Genomic DNA, 22562 nt, shown 5'->3' on the forward strand with positions numbered 1-22562 from the left:
CAAATCAGAATCAGTCAGCGGTGGCTATTTATAATTTAAGCTTATTCTTTTCACACTGTGCTAAGTGCTTTATGTAATTATAAACAGGAGAAAAAAAATGATTCTTGCCCAAGAAAGTTCACTGATGGAAACTGTGCTGCCTGAAAGTGACTTGCTTTCAGAGGGAAGGAGCAGGTGGAACAACCTGAAAGAAAGCATTAGCTAATTAATTACCTGATGAAGGCACTTCTGCTCCCTGAGAAGGATACATTTGATCAATTTGATCAGTTGATTTTAATCAAGTTTACTGATAATTTGGAACAAGGGTTCTTACAGATACTGGGATATACATATTAATTCTTACCTAATATATTTTCTTATATGTGTCCATTTTTTTTATTTATTAGATAAAGCCCAGGAAGTGGAGGCTGAACTTTTAGAAAGCCATCAAGAAGAGACAAATCAGTTATATAAAAAAATTGCAGAGAAAGAAGATGACCTAAAAAGAACCGCCAAAAGATATGAAGAAATCCTTGATGTACCTTATTTTCTCTCTCTCTCTCTCTTGAAATTTAGGTGAAATAGATTTCATGGTAGTGTAAAGAAGATTGGGCTGTCAAATTTCCTGTTTTTCTAATGTATAGGGGTTTTTTGGGGAGTGGGAGTTCAATATAATTCAAATTAGTGTTTTTCCATTGTTTGCAGATTTATGAGGAGTCTAATTGATTTCTGCTAGGTTTATAGTTTTCTGAACAGAGTCTGCTTACCAGACATACTTGAAGCAACAGTAAGTTAGTAAGGGAAAGAATGGATTTTCTTCTCTGTCTCCCAGATTCAGATCAAATTGTGAGATCACCAGACTAAGAATTGAGAGCTTGTGTTTAAGACAGTTGGTGTGTGTATGAGCTTAACTGGGATCTTTCCAGGAGGGCCAGTTGACTTTATTTCATCCCTACCCAATTTGCATAGTTTTTGTTGATCTCAAGGGAGAAAAAAGATGAAAAAAAAGAATGCATCAGCCAGATCTTTTATATGCAGTTGAAAGATAAATTCAGTATACTATTTATTCTATTAGTGGTGGATTAGTGTTGTCATTTTTATGTATAAAGATAAGCCATGAATGCTAGTGAGTATTCGGACTTGAGAATATTTTTGAATATAAAACAATGTAAATTATTCTTTCTTGGAGTGCAGATTCTTTAGTTACTGTAAGCCTTAGTTCACAATGTGCTGAGAAACATTTGATGATTAGGAATGGGTAAACCAGAGAATCTTGCCTTAGTTTGGTTGTGGTAGCAGTAGAGGTCTGAGCCAGGAACAGATTCTAGTAATAATTATTTTAAATATAATTGAAAGAGCTGGAATTCTGAGATATGTTACATGAATATAAACGTTCAGTTCAGTCACTTATTTGCGTCTGACTCCTTGCGACCCCATGGACTGCAGCATGCCAGGCTTCCCTGTCCCATCACCAACTCCCAGAACTTACTTAAACTCATGTCCATAGATTTGGCGATGCCATCCAACCATCTTATCCTCTGTCGTCCCCTTCTCCTCCTGCCTTCAATCTTTCCCAGCATCAGGGTCTTTTCCAGTGAGTCAGCTCTTCACTTCGAGTGACCAAAGTATTGGAGCTTCAGCTTCAGCCTCAGTCCTTCCAATGAATATTCAGGACTGATTTCCTCTAGGATGGACTGCTTTGATCTCCTTGCAGTCCAGGGGGCTCTCAAGAGTCTTCTCCAAGCCCACAGTTCAAAAGAATCAATTCTTTGGTGATTTTTTTAATATAGATTTTGAGCTATAGATTTCACTATGAAAGAAAATTTGAATAATTTCACATTTTCTTATACTTCCCTAGAGTATATGTGTGCAAAGCTTTAAGAAATATCATTGTTTCTTGAATGCTTAGAGAATGTTGGGATTGGAAGATAAATTAAAGCTAGTTTTAGGTTTACCTTCTGTTTTTTCTTTTTTTGTGGTTTATTTATTTAATTTTTTGCAGAAGGAGAATGAGTACAGCATAGTTAAATGATTTCCTTAAAACTACAAAGCGAGAAGTAGAGTGCAGACTCTGTTAGTTTCATGTATTTTATAGAGGCTTCTCTTTCAGAAAGGAACTTGGTGAAGGGAACAGTCATGTGTCATGGAGCTAAGTGCAGGGGACAGATTGCGCCAGAGCTCTCTGTCTCTCTCTGAATGTGTGTGTTAGGGGACCATAGCACGAGGTAGACTTTGCAGGTCACCGCACACCTCTGTGGGTAGAGAGGTCAGTGAACAGGGAGACAGGTGACCTCTGTATGGTTCCTTCTGGAAGATGTAGTGGTTATTAGAAAATAAATGGGCCTCCCAGCTTCAGGCTGGGAGTAGTAGAGCGGTAGAGACAGGAAGTAGAGGATGGGCCCGAGGAGTTGGGTGGACTCTTCCCCAGACCCCTTCCTGTACCCTAGACCAGCACTGTCCCCTCGAAATACAACGCAAGCCACAAATGGGATTTAAAATTTTCTAGTATCCACATTAAATAAGGAAGAATCAGGTGAATTTAATTTCAATAATACAGTAACTGACCCATTATATCCAAGGCATTGTCATTTCAAAATGCAGTCAGTATAAAAATGATACATATATATTATATTTAACATATTTTATATATATATTAATTCTTTGAGAGTCGGTGTATTTTTGCACATATAGTCTATCTCAGCGTGGATTAGCCACATTTCAAGTGCTCATACCTACCATACAGGGTGGCCAGCGACTACTGTATTAGACAATGTGGCCTCAGACTTTCAGTGCCAGCTCCAGGACTGACTTGGTAATTAAATCAGCACTCCCCATCCAAACACCCAAATACATACTCTGTCTTGAAGATTTTTTTTTTTTTAAAGAGTAAATATAACTCAAAGGTATTAGTGTTACTAATACTGAGCATACACCATATTGCTTTGATTTTGAGACATATTCTGTTACCATTCTCCCATTTAAAAACTTCCAGAATTGGAGTTTTATATGAGATTTGTATATATTATGTAGTAGTGTTTTTTCCCTCTATAAAAGCTATTGTCAGATTGATGATTTGTCTTAATGATGACATTGTAGAATGCTGTATTTTTGTCATCCATTAAAGTTATTGTGGGATTTGTTACTAGGAAAGTGGAACACAGAGACAGTTTCACTTTCCTGCTTTTACTCTCTTAGCTCATGTTCTTAGAGTTGGTTTACCCATTGGAGAAAGCTGAGAACGTTGTCATCCTTGATTCATGCCTCCTATCTCTCTCAGCCCCTAACACATCCGCGTCCACATCCACACACCTTTTAGGACATGAAATGTGTTTATCTTCCCTGACTTCCTAAGCAGAGAGAGAACCTTTTTCCCTTTAACTGTGTGTCTCCAGCATGGTCTCCAACATGTAATAGACTTTTTCAGCTGTAGTGTTTCACTGAATCACATTGAACGTTCCCCTCCTCTTAGTTCTACCACTTCTCCCACGGTCCTGGCTGCTGTATTGCATCTGGCCTGGTCTGTTGTATTAATTTCTCAGTTGGTCTCTTTGCTCTCGGTTTTTCATCTCTTCCTGTCAGAGTTACTGTCTGTCTGCAAATAAAGGTGGGATCATATCCCTTGCCCTGAACACATGTAGTGTCTTCCCTCTGTCCTGGTGCCCTTCTTCTGGGTCAGTCGGTGGGTCCGGCTGAGCTCAGCTTTAACTCCTTCCTCCTCGTATTTCACCTCTGCTCCTGCTTTTCCTGGCGCCACCAGAGCTCATTCTCACACTTCATGAGTTAGTCCTGCTGGCTGTCATATCTCTTTGGACAGTTTTTTAAGTTTTAAATTCAACTTGTATTTAGAAAAAAAAATTGAGTCCGATATGTTCCATGGTTTAAAGATCAAAATAATATTAAAAAGTATACTTGGAGGATGGTCCCTAATGAAAATTGCACCCACACTGTTCTCTGTCCCTCTACAGGTGACCGTTAGTCTCTTATGTGATAGTCCTGTGTTTCCTTATGCAGACAGGAAAAAAAAAAGAATTCTTGTTTCTTTTTTCCCAGTCCTACCCCAAAGTTAGCTTTTTGAATGTGCTTTTCTGCAGCATATTGTTTTCACTTAGGTTTTTTGCAACCCTTTAAAACAGAATGAATTGCACCTGTCTTCCTTTGATACTCAGTATTTATTTATATTTATTACTTCCTTTCAATGTGTCATTTTTATCATACATACATATGTGTGTAGGAATGTATTAATGTGTCTGTCCTCTCCCCTAGACTCTTAGTATCTTGTGGGCAAGGATCTTGCTATCCATCTCGAGTCTTGAGGACCTAGCCAAGTGCTTGGCACATACTAGACACTTGGTGAATTTGAAGGCGGTGACACCTGGTAGGCAAGGGAGCATTCGTTTGGGAATAAAGGATGGTGACATCTGAAAGGAACTGAGTCTGACAAGTAAGGGAGCTGACTGCCTTCCCGACCTCAGAGCAGCCTCACTGGGAGGGAGGAGCTCCTACAGCTGCGTCAGACTGATTTCTTCTTGACGTTTAGCACAGTTTAGTGATTTGGCTTTGACACAATAGTCTTTAAAACATAGTTTCCATGTATGTGCATAAATACTTAGTTTAGTTTTTCTTACTGTTTTTACTTAAGAGTAAGAGGTATTGCTCCCCCTCCTCCCTTGAAGAAGATAGAAAGCTTTTACAAAGGAAACCACAGAGCTCTTTCTTCAATTAGAAATGACACATCAAGGATTCTTTTCTAATTCTTAGTGGGCTTGCTCCAGATTGGTTTCTCCCAGCTGTCAAAGGAAATGTTAGATGTAGCTAATTGCCATATCAGAATCTGAGCCTCACCAAATTCATAGCTGTAGAGGTGATCTTTCAAACAAAGCTGGACCACATCAACAAGACATCCACACAGTATATGTGATGGTAGAATAAAACAGTAAATAAGCCAGAACTGTGGGCAGTTATAGATTTACAGTAGTTTCTGGTCAGTAGTGTGTGAAGGGTGGAGGCTACGTTCGAGTGCCTCCGTGGCAGATGTCTGAGTCTAGTTACAAGAGACCCCTGCTTCGCTTATGTTGTGAGAAGGGCTTCAATCTTTTTTTATTTGTTTGAATTTTCATGACAAATTATAAGTTATGACAAGTTATTTAGACTTTTGAGTTGTCTCATGGTTCATTTCTTTCTTTTGTGCCTCTGGACCTGTTTTTGAGAATGATGACATTTCTTCTGTTAAATCAGATACCTGCTTGTGGCTGTTTTCCTATTGAGCTTCTTACTCAGCAAACACTTGTCCTATCTTCATTATTCAAATCTGATCAATATTCCAATGCCAAATGTTCTTTTAGCACAAACGTTATTACAAGATTTATAAGAGCAAGGAGTGGTCTGGACTGCTTTGTACAACAAATGATGACAATTATCAAGACAAATGAAAAAATGTAAGGATGGGCAGGCTTTTTAGCAGGGCAGTCAGAACAGAAGAGAGAATGATTTGTCTGCCAAATTTTGTAAGAAGGAGTTTTCAGCCAATAAGTTGCATATTACTTTTGCAGCCTTGTCTGTTTTCTGCCAAGGTCAAGGCAAATGGATACCTTACATTAGTTACTGATATATTGGACAGTTTTTTTTTTTTTTCTTCGGAAATAGATTATAGTTGAACGCTTTACTCCAAAGAACCACTGGTGTGGTTTTCAGTCCGATGGGTAGGGGATGTGCAGGTTTGCTAACTAGGACAGAGAACCATCTTGACTTGTGCAGCCCATCCCAAGGAGCTAGGGGAGAAAAAACCCATGCTTCTTTTGATCAGTTAAGTGTCTGGCTAGTTGAGCTGTCGTGTGCATAAAGCTAGTTTATATTGGATATTTTCTGGAAATTAAATCCTAGTATGGAAGCCTTAAAACATAGATTCTGTGTTATAGTTCAGTCACAATGCTGTCACACACTTCAATGTTGCCTAAACCTGGGAACCCTAGTTTAAGGGTCAGCTTGACGAGCTTTATGGGGTGGGGATAAGAGGACTAAAGGTGGGAAAAGTGATCCTAGGAATAATGAGCAGCTTTAAAAAGGGCTTGGAGTTAAAAGTGAGGCATGAGTGGAAGTTTTCGGAGCAAAGAAATGAATGACAATAAAAATAGTGGTTTATGTTGTAAAAAATATGTAGGTGTTTGCTTCTCCCACAGAGGTAGTTTTCAATATCATGTTGCTTCTTTACTGCATTCTTTTTGAGATGTTTGTTAACATACATATGTTTTTTTATTCCAAAGGCTCGTGAAGAAGAAATGACTGCAAAAGTAATGGACTTGCAGACTCAATTTGAGGACCTGCAGAAGAAATACCAGCAAAGGCTAGAGCAGGAGGAGACTCCCAGCAATGATAAAGTGAGGGGACCTGGACTTGGCTTTTACTCAGTCCTTGAAAACATTGTCGTTTTTGTTGACTTGCCTGTTGCCATGCACACCTAAGAGAGAAGTTGTCGCCTCTCTTTATAGTGTGTGAAACTAAACTTCAAAGAGATTAAATAAAATCTCTGAGCTCACACAGTAAATGTTGTATTGGGAATATAAATCCACTCTGCCAGACTTCAAAACCTAGGTGTTTCTGTGGTACCAAAGCTTCTCAGGCTTCCCCATGGAAAGGACAGCAGAGGACAGTTAACCTTGTAGCCCTGGGGCAGAGCCAAAAACAGTTCATAGAATGTATCTCAGTTTTAGATTTTTATATTTTGTGCTAAAAATTCATATACATTTTATATTCTACTCTATAATATATCCTTATTTGTAGTCACATAAAAATGGTTTTAGTTATATACCTTTGAGAAAAACCATGTTTTCTCCTTGGTTAAGGGACAAGTTGTAGATGCAAGGGGATTACTTTGGAAAATTGGGCTCAATTCAAAGAGATCTGGCACTGCATATCTAGGCCTTTTTATAATCCCAGTCTTTAAGTAAAAATGATGCTAGGAAAGATGGACCATGTTTACCCTGTGGCTTCTTGACCTGTGCACCCCAGCAAATGCATATCCTCAGGGCTTGTGAGCCCTCATTCGAGAGGCCAGGGCAGTATACCGTCCTCCTTCTGATGACCTCACTCACCTAGTGTGGTCTTCATAGCACTGTCAAGAGGGCCATGGGAGAGGTGGACACTGTTGGCTTTATCCTCCAGAGTTATAGAGGATTCATCGCAGAAGTCAGCGACCAGATAGTAATTTTCTAGATAACCAGTTGCATGGGTCAGTTTTCCAAAATGGAGAGAAAAGGACTGTATAAATGGCTCTGGAGAAGGAACTGGCAACCCACTCCAGTATTCTTGCCTGGGAAATACCATGGACAGAGGAGCCTGACGGGCTACAGTCCATGGGGTCAAAAAAGAGCTGGACATAATGATTGAGTGACTAAACAACAGCAAAACAGCTCTACCATGCCGGGCCACTTGGTGCACAGGTTCTAGTTTTTAGCAATGAGCGAATTTCCTTTCTTTTTTCAGTAGCTTCTAGTTTATTTTATTTTTTCTTGTTTTTTAAATTTTTTGCCAGTTGGTCATTATTTGAATATACTTGGTACTGTTAAATGTTGCTTCCTATGAGATGGATACATGTATTGTACTCTCTAAGGTATTCTTCTCCTCAGTATCAAATTAAGTATTAATGTTGTATAAAGTGGCCTTAAGACCTGTGTCAGGATGCCATAGTGTATTGAAACGTTGTGAAATTAATATCCAGGAGGTCTTTTGAGTCCTTTAATTTGTAGCATAAGAAAGGAGAGAATATCGTTAACTTTTATTTCTGCTCTAAAAAATGTTTTTCTATTTTATTCTTTTTGAATTTTTATTCTTTTCCTTCTTGAGCATCTTTTGGTGCTTCTGAGATGTCTTGAACTGTATATCAGTGTTGAGTTGGGTGAGAAATAATTTGTGATTATTGCACACAGTGGATTCACAGAAATGGTCCTTTAGAATTTTCCCTGAAGAACCCATATGTTATAAATAGATGTTAATATGTTTAGTTTTTTAAAATTGTACAAATAATAGATAAATATATTCTTGTAAAAAAAAACAAGTCAGATAACACAGATGTATATAGATAAACCATTCCTGATGGGTGCCTTATTTTCCCAAGTGGTCATGATTCTTAGGAGTTTCACAACTGACCTGCTAGTCATTTTTCTTTGTGTTTACCTGTGTTTATGTATATTTACCTCTGGAGGAGGAAATGGAAACCCCACTCAGTATTCTTGCCTGGAAAATTCCCTGGACAGGAGTCTACAGTCCATGGGGTGGCAAGAGTGGGATACAATTGAGCAACTGAGCGCACACACATATATTTACATTGTAATAGTTTATATAGCAAAATAGACCAGGTTTAAAAGCAAGTAGTTAAAGTTGTCTCACCTCAAGTCTGACCACTCTCTTAAGACTGTAACACTGAATTTTTGTTGCCTTGTAATTTCATATTGTTCCATTTTATTGTTTCTTGTAGATTTTAGTGTATGGACTTATTTCTTTTTTTTTCTTTTCCATTTTTAGGTAACAATTATGGAGCTACAGGTAAGACTAGTTTTTCATTGAATTTGAGTGAAGGTAATCCATTTTCAGGAGCATTCTGTATTTTATTTTATTTTGCATTCTGTATTTTAAGTTAAAATATGAAGAGACTTGTTTTAACAAGGAAAAATTTTCCAGGCAGTGTAGAAATGTGTCCACGCAATGATGAAACCAGCAGTCTCATATCTGACTTTTTGTTCTTTCAGACACAACTAGCACAGAAGACTACTCTAATCAGTGACTCAAAGTTGAAAGAGCAGGAATTCAGAGAACAGGTACAGGTCTAATTGGTGCTTTTTGTTTTGAAATGACTTCCTTGATTTATGTTAGTATATTCTTGGAACTCAATTAGCTAATTTTTAAAAAAGAACTGATTTAATACTCATTTAATAGTTGGTTTTCCAATCTTGTTTCACACAGAAAATTTTATTTCTAAATCTGAAAGTGCTGGAGGATATCTTTATAAATTTGTGATCACGTATATATTTAAACAAGAGCATTTGCATCCTGTTATTCTAGTGCTTAACATTTTGGATAACAATTTGTATTTAATTTGTAATGACTTCAGTTCTATAAAAGAAGCTTTTATCAGAGGGAAAATAGGTTAACATCAGTGTTTACTGCTTTTTCCTAGTGGTTATAATGTCTTGGTTTAGTATTATTTGTCCATATGTTATCCAGTGATTAAATTTAAATAGGATCATGTGTGTACACCTAGAAGGATGCATAAGCATGCAGACACCAGTATATGTATACCTGTGGTGCATGATACTTAGTCTTTTTCCAAACTCTGGAGGAAGAGTGACCTCATAGTCAATTGTTTGAGTTTGAAAACTAAGTCTTCAGAAGTTTTCCAGTTTTTTACAACTCATATGTACATATAAATGTTGATAATTGTTGAAACTAGGTTGATGGGCATTAACTGTAGTATACTTTCTGTATTTGAGTATGTTTGAAACTTTTCATAGTATTTTTTTAAAAATTCCCAAAGATAGATACTAAGTCCCAGTGTTACCTTATTTTTTTTTTTTCCTAGTGTTTTTGCTTTTCTCATCCATCTCAAGTTTACTGCTTTAAAATTCTCTTCTCTTAGCACACTCAAGTCTTCAAACTGTCCTAGCATAACAATTTTTGTACTGATTATTTTTATAGTAGTAAACACATAAAATTGGCCATTTTAATCATTTTAAAGTACACAGTTAATTGACATTTAGTTCATTGACAGTATTCTGAAACCATCGTGATTATCTAGTTCCAGAACATTTCATGACCCTCAAAAGAAAAAACCCTGTATCCATTAAGCATCATTCCCCATTACCTCCTCCCCAGTATCTCACAACCACTAATCTGCTTTTTATGTCTGTGGATTTACCTATTCTGAGTATTTTATATAAATGTGCTTAGTAGTTCAGTTGTGTCTGACTCTTTGCAAGCCCATGAACTGTAGCCTGCCAGATTCCTCTGTCCATGGGGATTCCCCAAGCAAGAATACTGGAGTGGGCTGCCATGCCCTCCTCCAGGGCATGCTCAACTACTCAAAATACCTATTCTGAGTATTTTATATAAATAGAATCATGTAATACATGACCTTTCTAACCTAGCCTCTTTCACTCAGCGTAATGTTTTTAGGGTTCATCTGTGTTGTAATATTCATTAGTACTTCACTCCTTTTTCTGATGAAGTAATATTTCATTGTATGGGTGATACTACAGTTTGTTCATCAGTTGATATATGTTTGGATTGTTTCTTGTCGCTATTCAGTCACTAAGTCGTGTCTGACTCTTTTACTCCATGGACTGCAGCATGCCAGGCTTCCCTGTCCTCTCTATCTTCTGGACTTTGCTCAAATTCATGTCCATTGAGTCAGTGATGCTATCTAACCATCTCATCCTCTGCCACCGCCTTCTCCTTTTGCCTTCAGTCTTTTCCAGCATCAGGGTCTTTTCCAGTGAGCTGGCTCTTCACATCAGGTGGCCAAAGTATTGAAGCTTCAGCTTCAGCATCAGTCCTTCCAGTGAACAGTCAGGGTTGATTTCCTTTAGGATTGACTGGTTTTATCTCCTTGCAGTCCAAGGGACTCTCAGGAGTCTTTTCCAGTACCACAGTTCAAAAGCATCAGTTCTTTGGTGCTCAGCCTTCTTTGTGGTCAGCTCTCACACCCGTGCATGACAACTGGAAAAACCATAGGTTTGACTCTGTGGACTTTTGTTGGCAAAGTGACGTCTCTGCTTCTTAATACACTGTCTTATTCTCCCTTTTGCTGACTGTGCATAGTGCTGCTAGGAGCATCGTTTACAAGTTTGAGTTTGAACACCTCTTTCCTTCTTTTGAGTTATGTACTCAGTAGTGGAATTGCTAGATCATACGGAAGTTACTTGTTTAGCTCTTTGAAGAGCCTTCAAATGGTTTTACATTGTGGATACTATTTTACATTCTGATCAGTAAAGTATAAGAATTTCAATTTCTTCACATCCTCCCCAGCAGGTGTTTTGTTATAGCTATCCTAGGTAGTATGAAGTGCTATCTCAATATGGTTGTCATTTTTACTTCCCTAATGACTGATGATGTTAAGCGTCTTATCGTTTGTGTATCTTCTTTAGGGCAGTGCCTTTTGTTCATTTTTAACTTGGGTTATTTGTTTTTTGTTGTTGCTGAATTTGTAAATGTTCTTTATATATGCTAGATATGAGTACCTTAATAGATAAATGGTTTGCAAATATTTTCTCCCATTCTGTGGGTTGTCTTCAATTTCTTGATAATGTACGTTAAGGCACAGAAATTTTATGTTTTTCCTTTTGTTGTCTCTGCATTTGGTGTCGTATCTAAGAAACCATATGTATTAATTTTGTTTTGTCTATATTCTGTATTCCACATTAAAAAAATCTAGTGGTTATAGCAGTCTTTTTTTTTAAACATTATTTCCGTATGAATCTTGTGATTGAAATATTTGTTATTTTTAGATTCACAATTTAGAAGATCGTTTGAAGAAATATGAGAAGAATGTATATGCAACAACTGTAGGGACACCTTACAAAGGTAGGAATGATCTCTCATCATGTTATCCTTGGATATCTTGTGTTGGGGGACTTCTGGATGATTTTTATTTTTGTCTTTGCTAATCTCATTCTTTAGAAGGAATATATGCAAATTCATCAATAACAGCTAGTTTTATGGAAAGAATAATAGTAATCTAAAGCAAAATTAATGTGTATTTGTTGTTTGGAAAAAAATCAGTGTTGCCATGTATAAGTGAAACTGCAGGTTCCCACTTTGTTCTCCACTTTCCAGATGGACCTAATTTACGATTTGTGTATATTTTTCCAGACTCTTCTATGTATATGCAAGCATTTATATAATCCACTACATGTACCCATATAAACACAGAGTTACATATTTTAAATGCTTCTGGTTTTGTTTTGTTTTTACTAATTACAGTAATACTAATTGCCGTATTTAAACCAGGATTTAAGGAGAAAAGAATTTCATAAAAATAACTTATTTCAAACTGGCGAAGGATGATTTGGAAGTATTATTGTCTTGACTTAAATTATGTATGCTGCTTACAAAGGATTCTGAAGATGAGCTTGAGTCTTTATGTAGTTGTTCCCTTGAGATAGTCATGACTGAATAATCTTGTAACAATTTCCCATTCTCAGTTGCACAGCCTCGCTGTATTAAGAATAGTTTTATTTTGCTAAATGTTTTATAAAGCTTTCTGCTTTTTCATGTAAGGCACTCAGGCATGAATCTAAGCCATTTCACATTCTTTAGTGTTTTTGAAAGCTCTTACTTATTGTTATGAAATAGCGTAAGATATTATACAGTTTTTAATTAAACAAGGGCTTGCTTTAGATTCTTTCCAAAACACACTTCAAAAAGAAGAGAAAACCAACTTGGATGTTTCCTATGGCTCATTGCAGAGAAGACTCTTGCTTCAAAGACTGTTTTCCATAGCTAAGTCAACATATGTGATTCTTAGCATAGAACTGCTGAATTTGTGCCCAGCAGTACATAAAGAATATAGTATTGATTCTTTTTTTCTTTAGTTTCAACTTAAGAATTTCATACTTAATCTTTCTTTTTTTTTCAGTTTTAAATTGTAAAATGAACACACATGTACAGTTTTTTAATAACTGACACACATACAGTACTAAGTGTTAGGCACTGTTATGAAACAGTTTGTCTGTCAGCTCACTTATTCCTGTCAACAGTCCTGGCAGTCTGGTTGAATTTGCACACTGATCTCTTTGCGGTGCTTTTGGATAGTTCTTGGTGCAGAAGGCTTTTCAGATTACCTAGTGCACCGTTGTACTGGGAGTGAATGTGAGTTTAGACTTCACTTAATACAGAACTGTGAATTTATTCAGATTAAAGTTTTTCATACTGTGATTTCATATACTTGAACTGTATTTATTCTTTATTTTCAAATTGAAGTGGAGCTTGATCTAATAGACGAACTATATATTTTGTGACAGTCTTTAAGATGTTGAATCAAAGTGTTTGAAAACCACTAAAATGGCGTTACTACTTAATGCACTTAAGTTATTTCATCCACCTTATGTTTCAAAACAGTTTAGAAAACTGATTTAAACTTCAGTGTTTTTAGGTTTGGAATACTAGAAAAACTAAAATACTATTCTGAGCTACTGAATTCCTTAACAAAGTAAAAATAATTGTTCATTTTAGTCACCATAGACTATCTGAAGCCAACCACATGGTATTTAGGAGAGAAATACTGGTTTTAAGGAATCTTTGTATTCCCTAGACCTTGTCTTCTTAAATTGTCATGCCAGAAAGATGAAGCAGAAGAAGGGCAAATCTTGGATGAGGAGAAAGATGTGAGAAATAAAACTGCTGTAATAATACTTGTTTTCTCTTCTAAAGGAAAAATACCAATTGGAATGCTATATACATTATCATATATAATGTATATACATATCATATTGCAATCTAATACTATACAATTGATACAAGAGTAATGCCTCTCTCTTTGTTCCTTTGTTTTTTTAATTTATCTTTTTCTAAGTGCTAAGTAGCTTGTCTGGTTTTCTCTTTACAGTTTAATCTGTTTGTTTGTTTGACAGGTGGCAATTTGTACCAAACTGATGTCTCACTCTTTGGAGAACCTACTGAGTTTGAGTATTTGCGCAAAGTGCTTTTTGAGTATATGATGGGTCGTGAGACTAAGGTATAAATCGTGTCTGGTGATTTGTCATAGGTTTAATTTAGAAGGAAATGTATCCCATTTTTAATACACATATTGATGTTGTGTGTTCACTGCTCGCAGACCATATGTGCTGATAGTAGGCAATAGGTAATTGTGTTATTGCTCTCAGTTGCAAAAGTGAGTTGGCAAATCTCGCTTATCTTTGTTACATTTATAAGATATTAATTTTAAAATACTGATTATTGATGCTAAATAATAAAGATAAAAATTTCATTGACTTAATACTTTGTGAAGCATGTGGATATTTTTGACTTCAGATCTTAAGATTAGGAGATGAAATTTCATTTTCATGGAGACTTAAGGGTAGTGTGGATAGTATTGGAAATGGTCCTAATTAAGAATGACTATGTAAGGGTATTTAGAAATATTGTACTTTGGTCAGTGTAAGAGTTATTCTTGTACATATAGAATATTGATCATTTAAAAGTGACCACACTGCATAAGTAATAATGCTTGGTTAATTTGTTTTCTAGAATGTTAAATTTGCTATAAGGTCCCTTATAGTGTGGAGTCTAGTCTTATTGTTACTTGTATCCCTGCAGTGTTTTTAAAAGCCTTTTAGTGGACATTTTGTAAATACATCTTTAATTGAATTAAATATACTTAGGGAAATTCATGAACCTTTCTTAAAACAAAATTTTTCATTTGAAGCAATTTCTGTTTTTGATACTGTATCAACTTTTTTACCTTCATGAATTTTTACATTGTCCTTATATGTTAGCTGAGAATGGGATAATGAGTTTTCTAAGAAACTGTTTTAATGTATGGGTTTGTGGGAGTTACTAAGCCCTAAATTCAGGAATGAAGACAGTTCAAGGGTTGTTTTTGCAAATAAGACCTAAAAATAAGGGCATAAAAAAATCTCTCAAAAGAATATTAAGAATTCATAGGCTATAGATTCTGCTAAACATCAGGAATTACAGGGCTAGAGATTGTTTGAATCCTTGATACAACAGAAATGTAATTTCAGTGTATGAGATAGTTCAAGTTAAAGAAATATCCAGTGTGATCCTGAATGTGTATCATAGGATGGATGTATTAATTCACAGTAATTCAGTGCCTTTTTTTCTTAAGAACTTTTTTTTTTAATTCAAAGGATAGCTAAAACTGAATTTTCTCCTTATCTTTAAAAAACAAAGCTAATGAAATGTAACTTTCTGTTATTATGCCCTTGTTGGATAGCAGCCTGTATTTGAGGTGACTTAGATAAAGTTACCTTGTTATTGCAGGGAACGGGGAAAAGCATTTCTTTAAGAAAAATAGCCTCTCAGAAGTTTAGCTCCTTTGGTGTATTTGTGAGTCTAAAGCTATGATCCCAGAGTTGTTGCTGAATTAATTATTTAGCCTTTTCTCAATCTGTGAAATGAGAGTGTGACTGCCTCAGCCTGTGTCTCCTGGAAGTTGCAAGCATGTATGGGGTGAGATCCTTTCAGAGTCTGATTCCTAAAGAAAGGCCCAGCCCAGCAGGAGTTACCTTCTGGGGTGGGGCCAGTTCAGCCAGGTCTCAGCCTATGCTTTCGGAGCTCTGCGGTTATCCTGGGAGACAGCTCTAAGCGATGTTTTTGAGGCCCAGGCAGCTAGGGATCTGTGCCGAGGAGGCTCTGTGTGAGCTGCATCTTCAGCTTTCAGTGTGCTTTTCTGGTTACTAAGAATGAGTAGGCTTTCATTCTGCCATGACATTTTATAAGTCAATATTGAAAATTGGTAGTCAATACTCAGTTTAATTTATTGCATATTTATTGAACACTTACTGTATGTGGCCCGATGTTTATCGCCATGATGGATCTGGAGATGAAAATGGATACCATCCCTAATTTTAAGCTGTTTACCATATAGTGTTGGAAAAGACCCTGATGCTGGGAAAGATTGAGGGCAGGAGGAGAAGGGGACAACAGAGGATGAGATGGTTGGATGGCATCATTGACTTGATGGACATGGGTTTGGGTGGACTCCGGGAGTTGGTGATGGACAGGGAGGCCTGGTGCACTGTGGTTCATGCGGTCGCAAAGAGTCAGATGCGACTGAGCGACTGAACTGACCAAACTGAACCATATGGTGGGAAGGTGGAGCTGTTCTCACTAGGCACAGTGTGATACAGAGTGTAGCAAATCATAGTGTGATACAGGCTCTGAAAAGCAGCATCCCCATATTTACTTTTGGGAAGGTCAGGGGAATCATGGGGAAGGAGGTGTGTATACAGGCCTTTACAAGGCGGCATAAATTTTGATAGATGAGCTCAGACAGGAGGAAGGCCCAGACAGAAAGTCCTAGACAGGAAACTGAGTGTGGGCTTTGGAATGACAAGGAGTCTGCTGCAACTAAAGCACTGCCTCTGTGATGTGGACGTGACTGCTTAGGGCTGCAGGGTGTAGACAGTCTGGAGCATTTCAGAATTCCACCTGTAGGTTATTGGAGGGTGGCCCTGAAGATTTTCAAGCAAGGGTTGACACACTCAAGGGTAGACACGATGTCTATTTTTAGACATTCCTTTTGTTGATTTGCCCACTTCCTCTATATTAACAAAGAATTTGAAATGGAGACCAGGCTGTGGTTTTAGAATGAGCCAGAATACATTAATGGCCTTTGTGATTTGATCATCATCTGCCGTTGTTTCTTGCCCAGTAGGATCTGTATGTTATCCCACCTGTCTTTCTTCATCTGCTTTTGCACACAGTGTTCCTTCCTTGATGAGGCAGATGATTTTTTAAAGACCACATGTGTGATACACATTCTTACAGTGTAAAGTTAAGTAAACTCCTCTCTTTCTTCTGTCCTGGCACTTTTTTCCCTTGGATTTTGATCCTTCATGCTATTTTTGGTACTTAAATTCAGCCTGTTCTCCTTTTCAATAGAAAGTGTTTCTCATTCTGTCCTTTATTGAATTCTCTCCCAAAGGAAAACCTGGTAGGAGAAGCCACTTCTAAACCAGGTGGCTCATTTGCACTTTTCCTTACTTCCCAGGGCCTGAGGATATTGTATGTAGAGTAGACAGGCTGATTTCTTTCCCATGGTATGGCAGAGAACCTGGGCTTTCCGTTAAAGCCAGGGGAGAGCTGTAAGTCTTTACTGGGTAACCAGCTGCAAATTCAGCATCGCTGATGAGTTTAGAGGTGGGTTTCCCATTTAATATTTTTAGAAGTGTGATGAGGCAACTAGCCACAGTTCTTTTTTTTTTTTTTTTTTTTTTGATAGACATGCTTGTGCATAAGTGTATAATATATATGGTTTCATAATGAGTATAAATGGACTTTGGGGTTTTTTGAGCTTGATAAGCTAAATTCACAGAGTGTTAATAAAAAGAATATTGAAACAGTTACTACTACTTATTTCTCTTGCCATTTCATGCCACATATATGCTTGGTTTCTAGACTTCAGTTTAGCACAGAAGATTCTATTCCATCTGGGCAATGCAATTTAAAGGATGAGGACTTTTGTAAAATGCCTTTGGTATTCTCCAGGAACTAAGTTGTGTTAAAGGTATTTTTTTGATCATCAAGCTGGCAGAGGCAAAGATAAAAGAAGCAGAGTCAGACGCTGAAATCTTGCTCTTTATGGTTTGGGGTCTGGGGTTGAAGAATAGTAGTAGTTGATCTGTTAGTTGAAATGAGTATTAGAAATACATGAAGTGCCTTGCCTAGGCTTAACACATAGTAGGAATTTTAGAAATGTTAGTTCTTTTCTAACAGCTCCATTCTTCTGGAAATAATGATGCTTTTCCCCTAATGCTGTGTGTTCCTAAAATTTTGGTTAACTGTTTTATGTCATCTTTTGCTCCGTGACCTTCTGCGGTCACACTTCCCTCCCTCCCTGCAGTCTGCCCAGAACACATGCACGGTCATGTACCTGTGAACACAGAATGTTAAGAGTCAGTTTCCTGGGTGAGCCTCCCATCCTCTGTAGCCCTGTAGTAAGGGGTACTGCTCCTCAGCCTCAGCAGAGCACTAGTACCTGAATGTGTATGTGAGCGCTGAACTTGTTATCCTACTTATTTCATAAGTGGTATCTTCTTTCCTCTCTGTCTCCCTCAAACCATCTCATCTTGATACAAAATAGGGAATTTCAGCCTTTGAGGAGAATTTTCCACGAGCTTATGGGTGACAGTCTGGCTTACGGTATATTTATTTAGATCTGCACAGTTTATGATCTTGTTTTGCAAGCCACCATGTGTAATGTTTTGACTCATCCTGTTTTCTACCAAACAAAACATCTTGTGTTTATTTAAAATGTAATTTGTATTTCTATTAGGCTGATGTGCTGCATGTCTTAAAAAAATACCTATAAGCATGTTCATGTTCATGCAGTAGCCCATGTTTATGAGATATATGATGTGATTTAGTTCAAGCTGAACTTGGGAGTATCTAATTCTGATTATTTAGAGCATATGTTTTGGCAATACATCACTTACTAGATAGATTTCTACAAATAAAAAGCCTTATAAAATGAATGAGTAATAAAGTTTGATTTTAATACTACAAAGGGCCAAGAACACTAGAACTTTATATAGCTTCATGCTATTGTAAATACATCTTCTTAAAATAATATCAACCCAGGCATTGTGAGGGGTCCTTTCAAATTGAAATTCTGGAATTGACTGTTATTTCCTTGACCGATACCTTCACATCATACTTCTTTGGTCGTGGCTTCCATTGAGAGCACTAAAGAATTCCACTGGCAGAACATGTCAGAATGGGGTGAGAGTCATCCACTCTTCTGTCTAGTAACCGTCTCTTATCTTTCTTGTAGACCATGGCAAAGGTTATAACCACTGTACTGAAGTTCCCTGATGATCAGACTCAGAAAATTTTGGAAAGAGAAGATGCTCGACTCATGGTAAGCTTTAAGTATAGGCTACATATAGAAGATGACTTTATCTTGTCTGTTTATATTCTGTCTCATTTACAAAGACTGAGTTGGTAAGAGAAGTTTAAAAGTTTTCATCTTTATTGTAGCATAGCCTGAAATATGAAACTACATTATGAATATTAAACTGAGGGCAAATCTGAATGGATGCCCTCAAGGAAAGAACAGTCTTATTTAATAATATATATGAGGTTGACACTTACATGAGCTGTAAGAGATTTCTGGAACTTGGGCTCTTTCTGGGAAGGATGGAAAAGACATTTGTTCTGGTATGTTGAGTAATAATTTTTTAAACCAAATTATATCATGATGTAGGTGTTTGGTAGATTACAGTTCCTAAATCTATTTCAATTGATTTCCAAATATAATAATTCTGAGTGAAAGAATTTAAGCATTTTTGAGCTTTTGGCCTATACCCTACAAGGGAAAGTATTGATAGATAACTGAATTACTGGGAAATTTTTGTGTGGAGTCAGCTTGAAATGAAACAAATACACACTTCATAAATTATACAAAATCCCCCTTGTCTAACTTCTTTTTGCCCTGCACCAATACCGGGATAAGAAGATCCATTCTAAGCAGAATGAACTTGTGATGTTTCCTGTCTGACCCCTAACTTTCTCTTTCTTCTGTCTTTTCTTGTCTTGCTAGTAGCCTGCAGGACTTCCACATCTTCCCCTGCAATTTCTGTACCTATTTTGTGATGACAGTACTGCTCTTCTTTTACTCACCTATTTAAAGGAAACAAAGATCTGCTCTTATAGTGATGGTTAGCTCACATCTGAGTGTCTCCAGTAAGAAGGACTAAGTCAATAAGTAATTGCATCTCAAAGAATACCATTTTATCTCTACAGACTGTGTGTGTTTCTTAAACAAATTCTGGCTTATCATGAACCCAAATTGCCCTTTCTGTTGGGGTCACAAGTCTGTTCTGGTTCTAACCTGTGGAACTCAACCAAAAACCCTGAGATGGCCTGGATGGAAGGCTTTTATCCTACAGGCTAACCCCCCCTGGCACTTATCAGCCCCCTGTGATGCTCCTTTCCTTTGACCCAATGAATACTCTGACGTCTTCTTGGCATCCTTTAAAGTCATCCAGCATCCCTGACTTTAGGCCCAACTCCATTGTATATTGTGTTACTTATCTATTGTATATTTTCTGGGACAGTTGCAGTTATTCTGGCTAGCCTTTAATTGTGGTTTTTGTTTTATTTTGTAAAACATTCATCCCTGGTATCTAGTGGTCTGAAAAATATTGTCATATCTCTATAGTTAGTTCTGAATCTAGATATTTTTGATAAAGAAGTAGGTAACTATAATGTATGCCCTTCATCACTAGAGAGAATGTTGTTTTAAATTCTAGCAAACATCCAAATTCTGTCATCTGTAGTTCACTCAGAGTGGTTTTCCTCTTCACCAAGTAAAACAGCTGTCTTTATGAAAACAAAATCTCAAATGCAGTTTGAGCCTGTTGACATGATTCTGTCATTATGGTCAAAATATTTTAAAATGAAGTAAATAGAAAGTTTTCTTTTGTTTTTAAATCTTCGTTCATTCTCCTGTAGCTGCTACTTGATGATGAGGCTCTTGATGATGAGGTATGGCCAACCTCTCCTCTTACTGTTAGGCTGCAGTTTGTCAGGATTTGGAATATAGTATAGACTCATCCTAAGTCACTGCTTTGGCAAATGTGGTAGGACATTTGCCCTCACCCTGTACCACCACCCCCCCACCAGTCCCCCACATGCAGCCGCAGATTGTTTTGCCTTGAAAGAAACTATTCGAATAGATTACATGTAAATAGTGAACCATGTAAAATGGGCAACACATGAACACCCATGGCTGAGTCATGTCAATGTGTGGTAAAAACCACTATAGTATTGTAAAGTAATTAGCCTCCAATTAAAATAAATAATTAAAAGAAAACAAACAAAAAACCTTTGAAGACAGATGGAAAAGTTTCTTTCTTAAGTTTAACTGAAAAACAATCTTTGCAAAACTTTACATTGTTTATTCATGAATAAAGTGGTACTCATTCTAGATAGGGATGAACTGGTGACTGATCCTTCCTAATTACTTATCCCAGAGGCTGACCTGCTCAGAAAGAAAGCCCCAGACTTCCACTACTGTTTTAAGCAGTCTCATCCATCATTATCTTTTGCTTAATAAATGAGTTCAATTGACTCTTCTATTGATGCTTGTTATGGTGAATATAGGAAAATTGAAGACATGGAAGGTATGGTTGTTGACTTTGTGGAATCTTTCATTTTAGGCAGAGGGAAAAGCATCCATTCATTCATACATGAATAAAAGACATGGTTATGTAATATAATTCAAGTTATAAAAGCAGATGCTTAGGAAATTTGAAATGTTATAGTGAGCATGAAGTGAGGGAGATCCCAGAGATTACATATACATCAATTTGATTAAACTTTTGTCAATATAAAGAGATTTTGGTACTTGATAGAGTCATTCATGATTGTTTCCTTATTTGATGAAAAATTAAGATTATATGGAAAAAGTGGAAGCCTAAGTCACATTGGCTTTAAAGTCACTGTCATTCATAAATGAGTGATGGGAATCATTGTTTTTGAACAAACCTCTTAAAGAAATCACAACTTACTTCATACACTGACGAGCTGTACTTGATAAGAGCGAAGCACTGCTAAGAATGGTGACTTCTCTTTTTCTATGGAAGTATCCAGTAGAAAGACATCTAAATGTATAGAAAGCAAAGCTTTTTAGGAGTTTTTAAAATAATCATTTTAAAGTTACTTAGTCACCTTAGCTTTAATTTAAATTTATGTTCCAGATGGGCTATTTATGCAGTTTGTTGTAACCACAGCTCGTTTCCTCTCTGTTAAAATCAGCAGTGCTGACTGCTTTGTTATTTTAAATTTGGGGACTGCACAGCTGGTATAAGTAAGCCAAGCAGACCCCGCCACATTGCAGAGCTCCCCCCTCTGTTAGTAACTGGGGCGCTTGAGAGATGGTGCGTTGCACCTTGTATGGACAGTGTGGGCCACATCAGCACCGGCATCATTTAACAGATACTAGAGGAGGGAAACTGTCTAAAAACTTTGCTTTATAATCCTCATGATTATAAGTTTGCTCTCTGGCATGGATCAAAAACTGTCCATGACTGTCATAAGGTATTTTTCAGTTTATCACCTCTGTACCATACATATGTCCCTTCCCCTCAGTGAGTTTTATACTCTTTGAGAAACCCCACTACAGAATTCAACAGTTATTATTTAATAAGTGGTTTCAGAGTTTAACCTAATTTCAAGAACGTACTCTGTAGATGAGAAACTATTATCTGTTAAGTAAGATTGAATTACTGAGCATAATTAAAGTCTGTTTTACTTAAGGGTCACAGTGTGGAGAGGAGGAATTCTAATCGTTCATTTGACAAGTCTCAGAATCTCTGAGACTTGTTTCTTCACAGAGTCTTTGTTTCTTCACGAAACTAATATTATCTTGCTAGGATTGTTGAAGAACCACAGTATGTTTACTGCCCCAGCTGGAGTCCTGTGATGATGGTGGCACTGGTGGGGCTGGTTCCTTAGCCGCCATGAAGCAATGTGTAGGACTAGTCTTTCCTAGAAAATGAGACTTGTTCAAGGGAAACCATGAGAGACCTCACTCAGTGCGACAGTCAGGTCACTTTATGGGAAGGTTACCTGCTCCAGCCGTGTCCACCTCCAGTCTCTGCACCTTCGAGTGTCAGCCACATGCAGCGTTGTTGTGGGGAGAACTAGCGCTCAACAGCTCAGCCCCTGGATGACTTTGAGCAAACAAACGCTTTTCATATTTCTGGCCTTCCTTGGAAAAATGAATATGTTGGATTGTTCTATCTGCAAGGTTTCTTTTCCTCTGAAGTATTAAGTTAGTTGTGAATTTTGAAGTTCTTTCAAGTGAGAAAAAACGGCCTTATATGCAGGAGTCAGAAGTTAAAGAC

General features: G+C 37.2%; 1 protein-coding gene across 6 annotated transcripts in view; it reads left to right on the top strand.

The window, feature by feature from the left end:
• The window catches only part of GOLGA4 (golgin A4), a 112673-nt gene that overhangs the window by 84544 nt on the left and 5567 nt on the right, over positions 1 to 22562 (top strand). For all 6 annotated transcript variants that reach the window (XM_061127751.1, XM_061127754.1, XM_061127753.1 and 3 more), the window contains 7 exons: positions 387 to 517; positions 6240 to 6353; positions 8497 to 8517; positions 8721 to 8789; positions 11475 to 11550; positions 13599 to 13702; positions 18485 to 18571. In XM_061127751.1, coding sequence (XP_060983734.1) covers positions 387 to 517; positions 6240 to 6353; positions 8497 to 8517; positions 8721 to 8789; positions 11475 to 11550; positions 13599 to 13702; positions 18485 to 18571 — 602 coding nt within the window. The remainder of the gene's footprint in view (positions 1 to 386; positions 518 to 6239; positions 6354 to 8496; positions 8518 to 8720; positions 8790 to 11474; positions 11551 to 13598; positions 13703 to 18484; positions 18572 to 22562) is intronic.

The sequence above is a fragment of the Dama dama genome, chromosome 24 (genome assembly GCF_033118175.1).
Source record: "Dama dama isolate Ldn47 chromosome 24, ASM3311817v1, whole genome shotgun sequence".
In the NCBI taxonomy this organism is placed as follows: Eukaryota; Metazoa; Chordata; class Mammalia; order Artiodactyla; family Cervidae; genus Dama; species Dama dama.